The 16,848-nt window shown below is 41.6% G+C and overlaps 1 protein-coding gene across 2 annotated transcripts; it reads left to right on the top strand.

The window, feature by feature from the left end:
• The first annotated feature begins 97 nt into the window (after positions 1–97).
• Positions 98–14,701, top strand: cacng7b (calcium voltage-gated channel auxiliary subunit gamma 7b). Of its 2 annotated transcripts, XM_006802942.2 has the most exons (6): positions 98–364; positions 5,191–5,386; positions 5,687–5,773; positions 6,663–6,803; positions 9,514–9,659; positions 12,565–14,701. In XM_006802942.2, the coding sequence occupies exons 2-6, from the start codon at positions 5,191–5,193 to the stop codon at positions 13,018–13,020; spliced, it is 1,026 nt and encodes a 341-aa protein (XP_006803005.1). In that variant the 5' UTR covers positions 98–364; the 3' UTR covers positions 13,021–14,701. The 2 variants fall into 2 exon arrangements, with proteins under 2 accessions (XP_006803005.1, XP_087703908.1); XM_087847782.1 differs by lacking the exon at positions 98–364 and having other exon boundaries at positions 4,494–5,386.
• The last annotated feature ends 2,147 nt before the right edge of the window (positions 14,702–16,848 follow it).

Here is a 16,848-nt window from a genome sequence, read left to right on the forward strand (position 1 = left end):
CTCTCTCTTTCTCTCTCACTCTCTCTCCCTTCGACACTTTTACCCCCCCTGCTCCCGCTACAGTATGTCTCTTTGGTAACCAAAGTAGCTTCCTGAACCGATCCACCGCAGTGCCTGGGACAGACGGAGTGAAAGAGAGAGTGAGGAATTTTAGAGGATGGGTAAGGGGGCTTAAGGGAAAATACACAGAGGAGAGAAGAAGACAGAGAGAGAGAGAGAGAGAGAGAGAGAGAGAGAGAGAGAGAGTAAGAAGGAAAGGGGAGAAAGGAGAGGAGAGAGTGAGAGGAGAGACAAAAACCCAGCAAGCCTCCCTGGTGTGAGGTTTCTTGGCTTACTGACGTGTGCGCACGACTCTCGTGGCACGGTGAGTATTTCCCCCTCTCATTGAATACCTGCAGTTATGCGTCTTTTCGTAGTAATTATAATCATGACTCCCCGTTTTGTTTCGTCTTTTTAACCCGACTTAAAATGTACGTGCCTGTGTGACAGCTGTGAAAAAGAGCTGAATTCATAAGTCGTGTTAGCGTTCGTGCTCCAGTGAGAGCGCACGCGAGGTGGGGGGGCAAAAAATGTTGTTACCTGACAGCTAAGTCGTTGAGCAGCTCTATTTATTTTACCCATTCCGTTTTTTCAACGTGAGTCGCTCACATGTTCCCTGCTCTGTGTTTATCATCTCAAAACTCCGCGTGTGAGTGCGTGTGACAGCTGCGGGGGTGGGGGGCTAAACAAACCCGTATAGATGCTCGTGTGACTGCCTCGCTCAGTACTAGGGTGTTCTTTTGCGGGTACGTGAGAGTATAGTGGCAGTGTTTATCTATCCGCTTTGCACCGTAGAAAAAGAGAAAGAAATGATGCGAGTGGATTGTCAGAGTGTGTCTGCGCAGAAACCACGAGCAAAACCTTCCACTGAGTCATGGTATCCACGTTTAGTTCCCGTGAAGTATTTTATTTCCTAATGAGTGGTTTCATTGATTTCTCCAGGGCTGACAACCAGTGCACACCTTTTAATTCGGGGTACGCGCACTCCCGTCGTGCGCGTCCATGTCGAGTACTCCTTCCATTTTTTGGGCCAAGGTCTTTTCTCGTGTTAACCTATATCTTCTCGATACACTCCTTCTGTGCCTGTCTTTAAAAGATATCTCCACACGTAGTTCGTCCCCATCTTCTCTTCTTTCTGCTGCTTTTGCTTTCGTTTTATTTAAGCTGGGTTGTTTCTTTCACATCCTCTCCTCTATTCCATCACTGCCTCTTTCTTTCTTGGTGTCTCTTTCCTGAGAGGCTTACAGGTGATGCCAGTCTGCAGATTGTGACAGATTGGAGTGAATTAAACCTTTTGTCCCCCTTGTGGCTCCTATCTAACCAATTCAATTGGCTCATTACTTTCAGGATGAAGGAACTGAGGGGCTGTGTCAGAGCACTAAAATGGGATTGTTATCACAAATCTAACAGGAAACTGATTTTTTTTTCTCTCCTTTGCTCTTTTTTTCAAACTCAAACCCAATCTTAAGTCTGAGTGCTTATTTCTTCAAAAGCCACAGCAGCCCTTTAGAAGATTTCTGGCACAATAAATCAGTGCTTTTAATTTTTAATCCCAATCTCTTACAAGCCAGCAGGTCCTGTTTTTGTTGTTGTTCTTGGATTTCAGTGTGTTTCTATGACTTTGTGCTCAAAAACAGGGTGCTGTCCGTGGTGCTGAACAAGTCTGAAAACAGGGTGCTGTCCGTGGTGCTGAACAAGCCTAGGAGAGCAACTCGGGCACATCAACTCGTTTGTGCAATTTTGCAACTCCACTTTGATTCACACTCGTTTTTTACCACTCTGGCATTTCCTCCAACAAGTTGGGAAGTGTGATTATTTCTTCGTGAGCCCACTCCTCTGTGCCCTCTGATCTTATCTTTATACCTCATCGGTCTATCCCTCCAATCATGCTGTGTCATTTCACGGAGTTGTTTTTGAGTTCACGGTGACCCTGCCTTGAACTCTTTAACTTAAACTTTTCAGCACCAGTCGACTGTTACTGTGGCAGCGGGAGCTGAAATTGGCCTGCCGTGTGATTTAGACCCCCCGGTTAAAGAAGGAAAGTTAAGACCAGGGCAGCAGGAAGCTCATGTGCAGCTTAAGCCCATGCAAATCCAGTTGTTCCCTTGTGTGGCAGATGACAGTGCCAATTTGCATCCTGCCCTTTATGTATCTTGTAAGTTTTCCTTTTAATCTCAGTGGCTTTACATCTTTCATGTGTTTGTCTGACTGGACTTTTTGCGGTTGTGGTTCCTCACTTCTGTCTGCCCCATTAGTAACGCACTCCTTACTTCATCTGCTTCTTTCAGCCTTTCAGATGCCCAAACTTGTCATTTCTCAGACTATTTCTCTAATGTGTACCCTCTACCATCACCCAGTTCTGTTCTTACACATCATTATTGTGCCTAGCGCACAAAAGAAACTCTATTCATCCCCGCTGCTGCATAGAAACCGAGGGAACTTCTATAGTGGTCACATCTCCCACAATGGGTGTCCAGATAAGACGAGACCAGGCTTAATCTTTAAGAGTTTGTTCCCCAGTAGACTACTTTTTTTTTGTAACCAGACTTCTCAAAGACTCAAAGGTTTGTCATACAAAGAGAGAGCAGAATAATAAAGTGATTCTCATGTTTTAGTCATTATTTGACATTAAAGTTTCTGTTGTCACAGCCGTCGGAGGTGCACGATAAATGGCCCACGCTGTTAAATTAATTTGCGACCCTGAGCGTTACTTTTTTAAGTCATTATTTTATGCAGATGTATTGTCGTATGTTTAATAGGTGTGAATAATTGATTTGCAGTTTCTGTGCAGCAAAAAGGGGTCAGGATTTACAGGGGGTGATGCAAGAAACTGTGGAGATTTTTATTAATGACCGTGAAACAGTGTAGTGTGAGTTCAAATAAGAGCTCAGAGCAGCAGTGATATGCTGAGGAAAGGCTCAAGCGCACATTTTTCAAACCTTAAAGCAACGTGTTACATCAGCTGAAGAACATGGATGATTCCACTCCCGTCCTCTACTGAAAGAACAAGAGGTTGAAGCTTGAGTTGTTGTTTAAAGAAGTTCTTTTGCTTTCTTTCCAAGCTCCTTAGATTACCATGACCTGGATGACTGAGAACCTACACAGATGAGTTGCTACATGTTTACCAAAATTAGATGGTGTAAGGGTGAAAAAGGGGCAGCATGGTGGCATGGTTGTTAGCACTGTTGCTGCACAGCAAGAAGGTCCTGAGTTCAATTCCACCATCAGGCCGGGGTCTTTCTGTGTGCGGATAGGTTAATTGGATAATCCAAATTGCCACTAGGTGTGAATGTGCGAGTGAATGTGAGTGTGAATGGTTGTCTGTCCTTGTGTGTTAGCCCTGCGACAGACTGGCCAGGGTGTACCCCACCTCTCGCCCTATGACAGCTGGGATTGGCTCCAGCACCCCCCACGACCCTGAAAAGGATAAGCGGAAGTGAATGGATGGATGGATGGTAAGGGTGAAAAACCATCCCTGGTGTGGTGAAAATCAACTCTGGTCTCAAGCTAAGGGTTATATTTTAAAGTGGCTACTTAATTCTAGAGTGCAATGGTTAGCACTGTTGCCTCACAGCAAGAAGGTACTGGGTTCAAATCCACCATCTGGGCAAGGGCCTTTCTGTGTGGAGTTTGCATGTTCTCTCCGGCTTCCTTCCACAGTTCAAAAGCATGCAGTTAGTGGGGTTGGGTTAATTAGTGATTATAAATAGGTGGAATGGTTTTCTGTGACCTGTCCAGGGTGTACCCTGCCTCTCCCACAATGGCAGCCCCACGACGCTGAATTGGATAAGCAGAAGAGGATGGATGGATGGATTACTTATTCTACCTCTAGCCCACAGTTTTGATGAACACAGCCCTGAAAAATGATGTTTCCTTAGTAAGCACTAGGACACTAGAGTAGTTTTTAGTGGCTTATGTCAGATTGCAGTGCTTATTTAATGCTTCTATTACACTGTCAGGTTTTATTTCACCTTAATTGCTGCACACACTGCAAGAATGTGAAAGCCACAAACTAAAAAAGTGTGCAGCTGCTGATAAATGCAAGTCATTCCAGACACATCTCCAGCATCTAAGTGATTTCAAATGTTGACAGTTGGACCTAATTAGGTGTCTAAAGCTAGAGAAACATATTTTTCTAAGGAAACCAGTTAAGAATGTTTAAAGATTATATGATCATACATAGGGAAATGTGTAAAGAAATGCAAACACCGTGATTAATTAGTGGGAGTGTCTGCAGGTGATCACCACACACTATGCAGCTCAAAAAACCTGTGTTAATAAGGTAAGGGAAGAACCAGGGTGAAGACTGTCTGGCAGACACTCACGTCTGCTCATTAGGCTCATTAAGCTCGTTAGTTGTGCATCATAGTACCTGAAAGCTGTTCTCTCTTCTCTTCCTTCATCTGGATTTAAAGAGATTTTTAGCAGGAAAAGCAAAGGGGGGCTAGTATAAGATTTTGAAAAGTGAAAGGAACGTCAGCCTGATGTCCTCTACTTTTGCAAACACTGCAGTGAATACAAATCAAAGGAAACTATTCAAACTCTCAGGCTGACAAGTCATCTTCATTATTGCAATAAACCTCACGATATAGCTAATAATGTATAACAAATTACACTAAGCATCAGCCTTCTCTGTGTTTCGCATGCCTCCATTACTTATTAAGCTGATGACACTGAACAAGGTTCCAAATTAAGCAGCGGCTACACAGACAGAGAAACTCTTAAATCTATACAGACAGCATGTTCACTGAGTTTTCAGAGAAGTCTTTCCCGGTCAACCAGAATTAAGTCACAGAAAGACCATGTGTGAGTCACGTAAGACCTCAACTCTCCTTCCTAATCTGTGTATCTGTTGTTCTGCTTTTTTTTTTTAGTCCTTCCATAATTTTATTTGTGAAGTCATCATTCGTTTTGTTGGCTCCTCTCTAACCTTAAACAGGATTGGTTGCCAGTGAATGTGTCACTAACTCATCTTTAGCAATAACAAGGCAGGACAGGAGGATAGCCTGTAGCTCTTTTTCCCCATGTGAGCGTGTCACATGTCTGTCTCAGAGTTTCCCGTCTCTAATGACCTCCCCTTAGTGAGCCCTTCCATATCTACCTATATTTCTGTCTGCAGTTTTGATGTGCCTCTCTCATCCTGCCTTCCAGATGAGTACGTGTAGCAGCCGTGCGTTAACCATCCTGTCCACAGTGTTCGGCGCCTGCGGGTTGTTGCTGGTCGGGGTGGCTGTGTCCACGGACTATTGGCTCATAATGGTGGAGGGAATCATCCTACAGCAGAACCAGAGCCAGGAGGTGAAGATGGCGCTCCATTCAGGCCTCTGGAGAGTTTGCTTTGTGGCTGGTAGGAAGATGCAGCACATGTATATACATATATGCAAAGAATGACTGAATTCCTATTTGATCATCACGCAGTGACAAACACACAGAAAGAGCAGCAGAGTGAGAGAGCAGAAATCAGAGAAAAGACAGATAGCAACCTTCCGGCCTTTGGAATCATAGCTGTCACAAAACATGATCGTTACCTGTGAGCAGGACTGCAGACACCCACATGCTCTTTTGATTTTAGTGTGTTTCTTCATGCGCCACTGACTTTGATCCTTGACCAACCCCAACATTTTCCACCTTTTGTGGTTGCTCACAGGATCAGAAAATGGGAGATGCGTTGCGTCAGAGTATTTCACCGAGCCCGATATAGAGATCACCACTGAAAACACTGCGAACATCCTGAGTGAGTAAAACACAGCAGCAGCATTACACTTCATCTACTGTGTGAGAGCCTGCGGCGGTGTCCCCCTGCTGACTGTTTGAGGGTACTGATGTTTGAGTGCAGCAGTTCATCAGTGTTAAAATACATCAGCAGGTTCTGTAAGTTGACAAGTTTGAGAAAAAGAAATCCAAAGATGTTGAATTTAGAAAAAATATTCATCCAGTGATTCAAAGGTTTTATTTTTTCATGGTAAAGACTTTGCATGAGGTATAATATATTTTGTGTTAAACCCTTCAGATTGCAGTAGATTACCAATGAATTAGTAAATTCAGTGATTTAACTCCATAATCTTACTACATTATTTTATTATATCCTATATTATCTTTTTCATCTCATAATGACAATGAAAATTGTATTTATATAGCACCTATTAAGTGTAGGAAAGTGTTAATAAAAAGGTTTTAAGTCTGTTTTTGAATGTATGCACAGACAATTTATCCACACTAACTGAAAGCACCCTTTGTGGACTGAGATCTGACTCTTTTTGTATATCTGCAATTGCTGTAAAGCCATTTATTTATATATTGTTGTCAGAAGTCAAAAAGAAGAAAATTACAAGGAATTAGAGGGGGGGAAATGACAAATTCCTGTTGTCTCCAAGTGGAAATGTTTGTGTTTTACAAGTTTTATAGGACTTTCCTCGTAGACGTGACCCCATTGTAAAAAAAAAAAAAAAAAAAAATTCATGCTCAATTCATCTAGGATGAGACATAAGTCTTATGAAACATGCAAGACATAAAAAATAATGTAATTTAACTCTTTTAAGGCCAAGATTATCATCGCCTCTCTCCCCAGTTTAAGGTCACATCCTAAAACATGCATTTAACACTGTGACCTCTCCTTCCTCCAGAGATGGTGCGTACAGCCACGCCCTTCCCGATGGTGTCGCTGCTCTTTGTCTTCACTGCCTTCGTCATCAGTAACATCGGACACATCCGACCTCAGCGCACCATCCTGGCCTTTGTGTCCGGCATCTTCTTCATCCTCTCAGGTGGGGCCCATTACTCATGTCCTGCTGTTACCGCTCCCTCACTCTGTGATTGATTACAGCGTCCTGGCGTGTCCTGTGTCACACATGCAGACACTCCATCACAGCTCTATTTCTGGTCTGTGATGCAGGTGTGGGGAGTGTCAATAGAAAAGGTCAATGGATTTGCTTTGAATGTTCCTGCTGGGTTTTTCATTTGACTTTGTCTCATATAAACTTTATTAACTTGTTAATTAGGAGTAATTCTTTCTCCATATTTTAGTGGCATTTTTTTTACAAGAGTGTTAAACAAAATTTGCAAAAACCTTTGAATATTTCTTAAGCAGCTTAAGCAGGTTTTTCAGCAGCACTTTCTTCATTAGTGCAGTGGGTCTTGTTGAACAGCAGATGGCGGTAATGCTCCCGTTTCTGGTGCTCAGCCTGATCGTCAGTGGCCACATTGGAGCTTGCGTTCTCTGGCGGTTCTTTCTCCTAACACGCACTTTTGAGGAGGAAGCGTGACCGCAGAGCTCAGAGGAGTATATGATGTGTGTATATGATGACTTCGACATGCCATTTCAGAGTATACGAGGTAATAAATGTTATGTAATGAAGGTTACATAATGTTTATAGCCTCTGCTGGAGTGTCACAGTGTTTTACTTTATGCCTTATTTTGATAATAGGGTGATAATAAGGTGCAAGTGTATCAAATTGCTTACATACTGTGCTGCACTAAGCCTCTCTGTGCCTTCCTCCTGCCTTCCCTACTACACACCCCTCTCAACCCTCCCTCCCCAGCCCCTCTCCTTCCTCCTATTCCTTTCCTCACCCCTTCATTCAAAGGATATTATTTCTGAGTCATTGTTGCTGCAGTGGTGTGTGCGGAAGGATGTTCCACTGGCATCCCTGACGCAGTAGTCTGGTAAATATTGTAGTTTGTACTGGCAGGCTGGGTGCAATGGCACCCTGTTCTGGTTAACATAACAGTATTCAGCGCAGGAAATAAAAAAACAGCATGGGGCCACAGATGTTTAATCTTGGTTAGAGGCTCTCTCGCTCTCTCTGTTACTCGCTTTCCCTCCCTCTCTTTTTCTGTTTATCTCTTCCCCCAACAAACACACCACAGTTGAGCTGCGTATGCACACCTCCTTGCACCATTTACCTTCATGTTTGCTTCCCCTTTGTCTCACACTCAACACTTCTTCTTTTCCTGCCTCTGACTGTGCACGTGCCTGTGTGTTCCTCTGGATTTTCAGGCATTAACTCAGATAAAGATGTACTTCTGCTGGAGGATTGACAGCAGCACGGTTTCTGCATTTCCCACGCATTTCAAATTTAAGGCAACCAGGCCATTCACGTAGAGGGCATAAGCACTTGACAGCCCTGTGGTGCACTTGAATGTTGCGGTGAAATATTCATATTCGCTGCTTACAGCATGATGCTGACTTTGAATATTGATTCTGTGATGTTGGCCATATGTTGCATCTCATAATTTTAACATAGCCAAAGTAAGGTGGAGGGCAGGTAAGTGTTCCTGGAAAAGAGAGGTTTAAATGTTGTATGGGATGCTTCTGGCTGATTCCAGATCATCCATTCACTTTTGAAAGGCACTTCTGTTTCCAGTACAGTGAATATACTGAATTTTTCACTATAACATATTCAAGTTTTCACAGCATGCTGCATCAGTTCTGACTGCATGACTTTAATTAGCATGCTATGTTAGAGGAGCAGAATTATTCTCTTTCTTTTGTTACATTTTAAGTGTTTTTTTTTCAGGGTTTCTTCTTCTTCTGCCTTAAGATAAATAGCAAGTAACTGTTTAATAAAGAGAAATATCCTTACATACACATAATCAGAAACAACAGTCATTATAAGAGAACCTTATAATACTTAAATTATAATTTTCATCCCAGTAATTCATTTTCCCACCTTTCATACCCTGACATGCTGCCAGTCTGTCTTAGTGAATTAAGTTATTAATTAAGTTGTGCTAACATAATAAGACATTTTTATAATGAAGATTTATTATTATGTATTTATGTATTTATTTATTTGCCTGATGAGGATATGAATGACATACAGTATGCCAGCATGTTCATTCATCCACTCATATATTAAAAAGAATGTGGCTTTCCTTGTAATGTGTTGCACTCCTCACATCATAGCAACTAAAGGATTTGAAACTTTTTTACAGGATTATGTTTGAGGTGGTTAAAGGTATGTTAAGCACTTGGTTATAGAAACACTGGTTTTATGGTTAAACCTGGAAAAACTCAAAGGTGTTGTGACAGGTTACGTTGATATATCCTGATATATCCTTTTTAAATCAAATTGTCACAAAAGTGCTTTTGAATCCTGAACCTAGTTACATGTTAACTGCATGTTAAAATCACTTGCCGCTGAATGTAATCCACAGTGACAGTATGCTCTATTTTATTTCTTTTTATTTTATTTTTTGCAAAAAGAATCTTATTTTTTAAAAAGACTGTTTTCATTGTAAAAGGAAAAATGTTCAAAGGTCTTTGTGAATAACTGATATGAAATTTCTCGTCTGTCTCTCTGGTGTCTTTTCCATTTCTTTATCAGTGTAAGTATTTTGAAAGCTAATTAGCTGGCGTGGCCCCTCCCCATCTTTCTCTTTCACTCTGCACACATTGGTGTGGCTGTCTGGATCACTTTTGTATGTGACTTTCTTTCTTACGCTCAGTGTCATTGTTAATGTGCTGTGTGCAGGCCTCAGTCTGGTGGTGGGGCTGGTGCTCTACATCTCCAGTATTAATGACGAGGTGATGAACCGTCCCAGAGAGCCTGAGCAGTTCTTCAATTACCACTACGGCTGGTCCTTTGCCTTCGCTGCCTCTTCCTTCTTACTCAAAGAGGTCAGTCGAGGCTCTGTGTGTGCTAGTTAGAAAATTTGGGATAGAGAGTGAGAGGCCCTTTTCAGTCATGAAAACGTGAAGCTGCTTCATCTTTTTGTTAAAGCACAGCATTTTGTCATTCAGACATGGTTCGCTTATACAATATTTTCCTCACTGCTTCATTAAAATATCCCCACTGCATCACGGGCATCTCCAGATTCCCATTCCTGTGTTAGGTGTCTGCCTCAGAGTATCAGAGTGTGCAAAAGCACTATATTGCCAAAAGTATTCACTCACCCATCCAAATCAATGAATTCAGGTGTTCCTTCCTTTGTACACCTGTGGCCACTTCCATGCCACCTTTACAAGTGCGAGCGTGAAATTTCTTCGTGGCTAACGGTCAGCTGTTAGTGGTTTTATAACAAAGTGGAAGTGAGTGGGACTGACAGCATTTTAACTATGAAGTGATAAGCCACGTAAAATCACAAAGCAGGGTCAGCAGATGCTGATGCTTTTAGATTAGCTCGAGAACAGTGCATAGAGAGCTTCATGGAATGGGTTTTTATAGACACCCAGCTGCATCCAAGCCTTACATCACCAACCACAAAGTAAAGCGTCACGTGCAGCGGTGTAAAGCACGCTGTCACTGGACTATAGAGAGGTGGAGATGTGTTCTCTGGAGTGACGAATCTTCTCTTCTCCGTCTGGCAATCTGATGGACGAGTCTGGGTTTGGCAGTTGCCAGGAGACCGGTAGTTTTTGAGTATAGGAGATTATGGGGGATTCTAGTGTGGGGTTGTTGTTCAGGTATGGGCTCAGCCCCTTATTTCCAGTGATAGGAAATCTTAATGCTTCAGCATACAAAGACATTTTAGACAATTTCATGCTCCCGACTTTGTGGGAACACTTTCGGAACGGCCCATTCCACCTTTATGCACCAGTGCATAAAGGAAGGTCCATAAAGATGTGGATTAGCCCTGACCTTAACCCGACAGAACATCTTTGGGATGAATTAGAAGGGAAACTTGAGCGAGTCCTTCTCATCCAACATTAGTGTCTGATGTCACAAATGCCCTTCTGAAAGAATTGTCAAAAATTTCTGTAAACAAACTCCTAAACCTTTTGGAAAGCATTCCCAGAAGAGAAGAAGCTGTTATAGCTTCAAAGCGTGGGCCAACATCATATTAAACCGTATGGATTAAGAATGGGATGTCACTCATGTTCATATGTGTGTGATGGCAGATGAGCAAATAATGTGCTGAAAGCAAGCAAAATGTTGTTTTTATAGTTTACTCTTTAAGCTGCACAGTGATTATTTCCAAACCCCGACCATTATCAGTTCTGTTGTTAGTAATATATTGTGTCTATATTACATATTGTGCTGGTGGTGCAGGGGTTACGTCTGTCAGCCTCGCAGCAAGAAAGATGTTGGTTTGAATCTTGTGGTGGGCGGAGGACTCCCTGTGTGGAGTTTGCATGTCCTCCCTGTCTCTTCATTGGTTTCCTCATAGTACTACAGTTCTAAGATTCTGGATAAAGCAGATAAAGTGCTTAAGTTGCATTGATTAAAGTATTTTATGAACATGTGTTTAAAAGTGATTTGTACTCTAATGCACTGTAGAAATTTGGGTGGCTGTAGCTCAGGTGGTGAAGCAGGTTACCTAGTAATTGGAAGGTTGGTGGTTCGATTCCAATCTGCATGCCAACTATTGTTGGGCCAAATGCATCCATCAGAGTGTGAATGTTAGATAGAAAAATATTAAGAGCATTGAAAAAAGTGTGTCAGGACACAACAGACTCGAAGATCACTTCTAACCAAATTTTCAACATAATCCTTATTTTTGAAAGACATTTATGTTTTCCCATCGTCTCTATGACTCCTTTTTGGTTCTTATTGTGCCATTCCTCTTAAAAATATATATATCCTAGAAACACACCTACACTAATCAATTACTTTTGCTTCACATCTGTCGAAAAACATTGCCAGTATTGACTGTTGTGAAGTATAACAACACTTTTGAACACTACAATTTAAAGTGTCCTATCAACACTTTGTTGTTGTTTCCACTAGTGTAACTAAGAGCAGGATCTCTGCAGCTGAGAGAAAGCCGCGATACACCGCTGGCACACAGGCTTCAAGAGAAAGACTTTTCTTGTCTCTTGTGGATTTAGAATAGCAAAAATGCATCATGTCAAATGTCCCCATGTTAGGGTGAGAGTTTAACAGCTAACAAAGTAACAGAAGACACACGTGAAGTTGTAATATTGTGCCTGCTTTCCTGTAATGTGACTGGAGGTCGTTCAAACTTGTGCTGCTTAAAAATTGACAAGCCAGCATTAAGAAAAAGTGACCACGAAGCTGATGCTGTAATATATGAGAGATGTCTGACAGGGGCTATAGTGTGTGCTTGAGTGTCTGATTGCACACGTGCAACACAGTTTGTATGGTGCAGGTACTCCCTGCTGAGTGTGATGATCTGTATTCTGAAGGTAATGTGAGGTATCAGTGGTTATGATGCAGAACAGCAGGGTTTCCGTACAGCTGTGCTCATGTGTGAATTCGTGCATGGTGCAGTTTCACGTGAGTCCTCATCTTCACATATAACTTCCTTCTCTCCTTCCTCCTCCCCCTCCTGCAGCTGCCTCTCTCCTGTCATCAGTGGCCCTGCTCTTAATGTGCTGCAGTGGCTGATTCAGTGTAAACTAACTGTCTCCTCCAATTTTTCCCTCGTTTTTCTTTTCTCCGGACTCCTTGTTGGCTATTGTTTTACCTTTAAATTTATTTTATACATTCTTCTTCATGTCTCCTTTTATTCGTCATTTATAATCACATCCTACACACCTACTTGTTACTGTTTCTTTGAAATGTTGTCTCTGAACAAAATACGCACTGTCACATATAATCTAATCTCGCTCATCTCTTTAGGGGGCCGGTGTGATGTCAGTCTATCTGTTCATGAAACGTTATGCAGAAGAAGAGATGTACCGCCCCCACCCTGCACTCTACCGCCCCCGCTTGTCTGAGAGCAGCGACTATAGCGGCCAGTTCCTCCAACCAGACTCCTCCTGGCCTCCACCAAAACGTGGACGCAGCACCTCTGAGGCCTCCAGCGACATCTCCATCCAGCTTAACCAGACTCCGCCAGCCCCATCAAAAAGCAACCTCCAAGCGGTTGGTCCGGGCAGCCCACCTTCCGGCTCTTCTTCCGCAGGAAGCTACCAGATGCCCCCACAGCCTACCGGTTATCCCTCCACACACACCCTGCCCAGGTCTCACTCCTCACATCCCCAGGGCCAGGCTCTTCCAATGGCCATGCCTCCATCACCCGTACCTCCCCCTCATTATCACACACACGTGCACATGAGCGCTTCCCCCTGTTAGGAATAAGGAGCTTCAGGAAGGAAAGTAGACTCTTCATAATCATGTACATTAATATGTGATGACAGTAAATGTTGAGCTTGAATTGCAGATCATGTCAGAGGAAGTGGAAGGAGACCAAATATATTTTCAAATGTTAGTTTTGGAGCAAATATGAACTGAGATCAAAGGCAGTTTTGGAGATTGAACGGGAAGCTTTAACAGAAACTGTGGACTGAGAGAAACAAATAGGACAAAACATGGAAGAAGGGAGAAATAAATGGGAGGAAAAAGTGATTCCTAGAAAGACATAGAAGGTTAAGCTGAGTTACAGAGGAGATACCAGCGAGGGAGAGTGAGGCAGGCAGAGCGTGGGGCTGCGGTATAATACGGAGATACTGCAGTGCTGCAGGAAATTTGTATGCACTTGGAAATGTACAATGCAAAACACTCTTCACAAAGAGAGAATGCACATAGCTTTTTTTTTTAACATACATATACTATGCCGATACATGAACTATGTACATTTTTACCAAATGGCAAATGCAGTTAAATATTCTATTGTCTTCTCTGAATTTAGTAAATCATCAATTCAGTTTCACAACTCACACTGTCAAGTTAGAGTGATCAATATCATGAATTAAAAATAGTTTAAAAAAGAAGTTAAGTAATGCTGAATTGAGAAAACTGTGTATGAATATCGTGTGAAAATAAAAAAAAAACACAGAAATTGATGATGCGATGAAACATCGTCAGGAGAAATCAACTTACTGTTTTACATCTTTGTATAAGATACAAATTTCTAACTTGCTGTATATAATTGCTCACGAGGGTGTCTGTAGTAAACTGTAAATGAAGCTTTGGCACAAATTACATCAATGAAAGGTCTGACTCATTCTGCTTTGGAGGAAGACTCTGCAACAGGCGCACCACAATCAACAACACACCCTCGGGATGCAGGCATGCTGGTTTGAAGGAGGAACCACCCAACAATGATACAGGGGGCTGATGCCCTCTACTGGCCACTGTCCTGCACTGACCCCGGTATCAGCCATGGGTCTGGTTCACTACTTTAATGCACTCTTCCTGCTTCCCTGACCTCCACTGTGTGTCTATGGCTGGTGCAGCACAGATGACAAAGTTACACTCATGTAAGGAATGTATGACGATGATGAGACGAGTGTTTGTGAACGATACAAATCAGGAGTGACACATAACTTTAAAGACTGATTAGAAAGATTTTAAAAGCTTTGTAGCTGTAAATGTCAATCTGGAAAAAGTCACAACTAAGTATTAATTGCATTTTTACTTGCTGCTTAACGAACAGCAGCAATCACCATTAAAGGCAACATTTAATTTAACATTTTATTATTGCAGCATTGTTTGGCAGGCATTTGTGACAGCATTAGTACAATGTTTTTAGAATATCTGAAATAATGTGAAAAACTAAAAAATATAATGTTGATCTCTTTCTGTGTGTTGATGAGTCTCTGAGTGATCCCTGTGTCTATGAAATGCCGACAAATGACGATTAAAAATTTGTTATAATTTTTTATTGCAGTTCCAGAGTTTTCAACATATTCAGCTTGTTCTCAGGCAGGGAACATAAAATCCTCACGTAATGATGCAGATTTTTTTCAGTAATAATTAACATGATTTATAGATTTTAATAGTTGCAGATTAATTTTCTGTTAATAAACTATGGATAAACAGACTTCAGCATCTCTTTCTCTGGGACTAGCAGACATAGGAGGCTCTTCTTTTGTAGGATGTTTGTAGCCACACATGATTATTTTGTGGTGGTTTTGAAATGTAGTGAGGTGCTTTTTCAGACGGTCTAGAACAGGGGTGTCCAAAATAAGGCCCGGGGGCCAGAATCTTCCCAGAAAAGAGTCCAGTTGTGAAGAAGGATACACATTTTGGATTTTTAACTGTGCTTTCATAAGTTTTACAACTTTTCCTTCCCCTTGGCTATTCATAAAACACTAATAGATAAACATTTAAGTGACAGAAAAGCTTACACTTTTCCACTTACTAAAGAAATGTCTGTTTTGTTTTTTGTTTTTTACATTGGATCCACAGTAAAACAACAACAACAACAACTGTTTTATAATTACAGGACAGTCTGGGAAATGAGCTACTAGAACTTTTTCAGTAATTTTACACATTTATTTCTGACAATTTTAGCACAAAGAGTCATGCTGACCGATTTCTTTCATTTACTGCAGCAGCATTTCTTTATCACGTAGAAGAATTGAGACACGTTGTTGAAAGTGCACTTCTTTTTCTTATATCAAGATAGCGATTAAAGGCATAGTTAAACTTCTTCACACTGACAGAAAGGGGTGTTTCACTGGTCCGGACCATGATGTACAATGAGTTTGACATCCCTGCTCTAGAAGTTGAACGCTTGTTAAATGATGCAGAGTATCACAAAACCCAGAGCAAGGCAAGAAGAACCTGCACATCAAAAACATAATTCTTTCCTCTATAATAGACGCATTTGCTGTTTGTTTTAAGGTGCATCTCTCACAGCGAGACATCCCTATAATAACAGTGTGTATGGGCTCATTATAAAGATCACTGTGATGCTGGAGAGAGGGAAACACACTGATGTCCTTCACTGCATGAGTGGGATGAAAATTATAGCTCACAGCTCACAAGTATAATGTGAGATCATTGTGATGTCATGTTTCACCTACATGCAGGGTTATACACTCCCCTGTTTTTTCTTTAAGCACTTGCACACGTTGGAATTGAGATGACACCCAGTGTACCTGCAGCTGTCTTTGTTGATTGTGCTGTTGCAGTTAAGGGGTCAAGTGCCTTGCTCAGGCACACCTCAACAGTAGCTGTTGAAGTTTTTCTCCAGTCAGTTAAAGTCTGCTTCACTAAATGACTTTGGAGCAGCTGAAAATAACTTTCCCTTTTAATTCTCAGAAGTAATTAATAATACTTTTAAAACTCCTAAACTCATCTCTGCAACTCTTTATGTTTCCATCTCTATCCCTAGCCTCATGATTTGTTTGCCTCATGATTATATAAAAGAGTGTAGCTGTGCTTGCTTCTGCGGAACAGCCTGATCTTCTTCCACATTACCAGCTTTCTAAAATATAAAATGGGCAAAATAATAATTTTTCAGTGTTTCAAAGATACTAATGCTGTCTAATCTGGTGCTATATGATGCAGCAGAAAGTCACTGCTTTTAAAAAGTTGGTCTCTGACACTCACTTTGCTCTGCTGTACATCACTTTTGTACAAAACTTTTAATGTGGGTTGATTGTCCTCTGTTGTTAGATGTTCATACTACGTACTACATATATACTACAATATTGTAGTCATGTGATTAGACATTGTCCTGGCTTCTGGCTGCTCTCTTTGATTGAGGGAACCTGCAAGTGGATGGATGCTGTACTGCAATGTATCACTGGGTGTTAACTAGACTCCCTCCTCAGTCATAGCACGCCAGCACAGCCTGAGGGCAACAATTGATCAGAGTGTTGTATGGGTGCGTGTGTGTGTGTGTGTGTGTGGCTGCATTTGGTGGCATGTGTACTTGTGTTTATCACAGTGAGACTTGAAAAATGATTTTTTTTTACTTATTCCTGTCTCCAAAAGCAGGGATGTTTGTGCTGAACACTGCCTCTTTTAAAAGTGTGACACAGTAAGACAGAAATGCCCGTTTTTGGTGAAGGTCACAAAGGAAGTACAAAAAAGGAGGGCGTCGTGTAGGTGAACTAATAATACTTACAGTGTAACAACCTCATTGTGGTTTATGACCAAGCTGTAACTCATATCAATCTTTAGAAAAAAATGAACACACATATTTCTGACTGAAACCATTATTAATTA

Source organism: Neolamprologus brichardi, chromosome 11 (assembly GCF_056152115.1).
Source record: "Neolamprologus brichardi isolate AB-2024 chromosome 11, ASM5615211v1, whole genome shotgun sequence".
NCBI classification, from domain to species: domain Eukaryota; kingdom Metazoa; phylum Chordata; class Actinopteri; order Cichliformes; family Cichlidae; genus Neolamprologus; species Neolamprologus brichardi.

Coding starts and splice junctions, on each gene's coding strand:
- cacng7b (XM_087847782.1), top strand. CDS start 5,164: ATGTGCCTCTCTCATCCTGCCTTCCAGATGAGTACGTGTAGCAGCCGT. Junction 5,387..5,686: donor GAGAGTTTGCTTTGTGGCTG/GTAGGAAGATGC, acceptor GGTTGCTCACAG/GATCAGAAAATGGGAGATGC. Junction 5,774..6,662: donor AAACACTGCGAACATCCTGA/GTGAGTAAAACA, acceptor TCCTTCCTCCAG/AGATGGTGCGTACAGCCACG.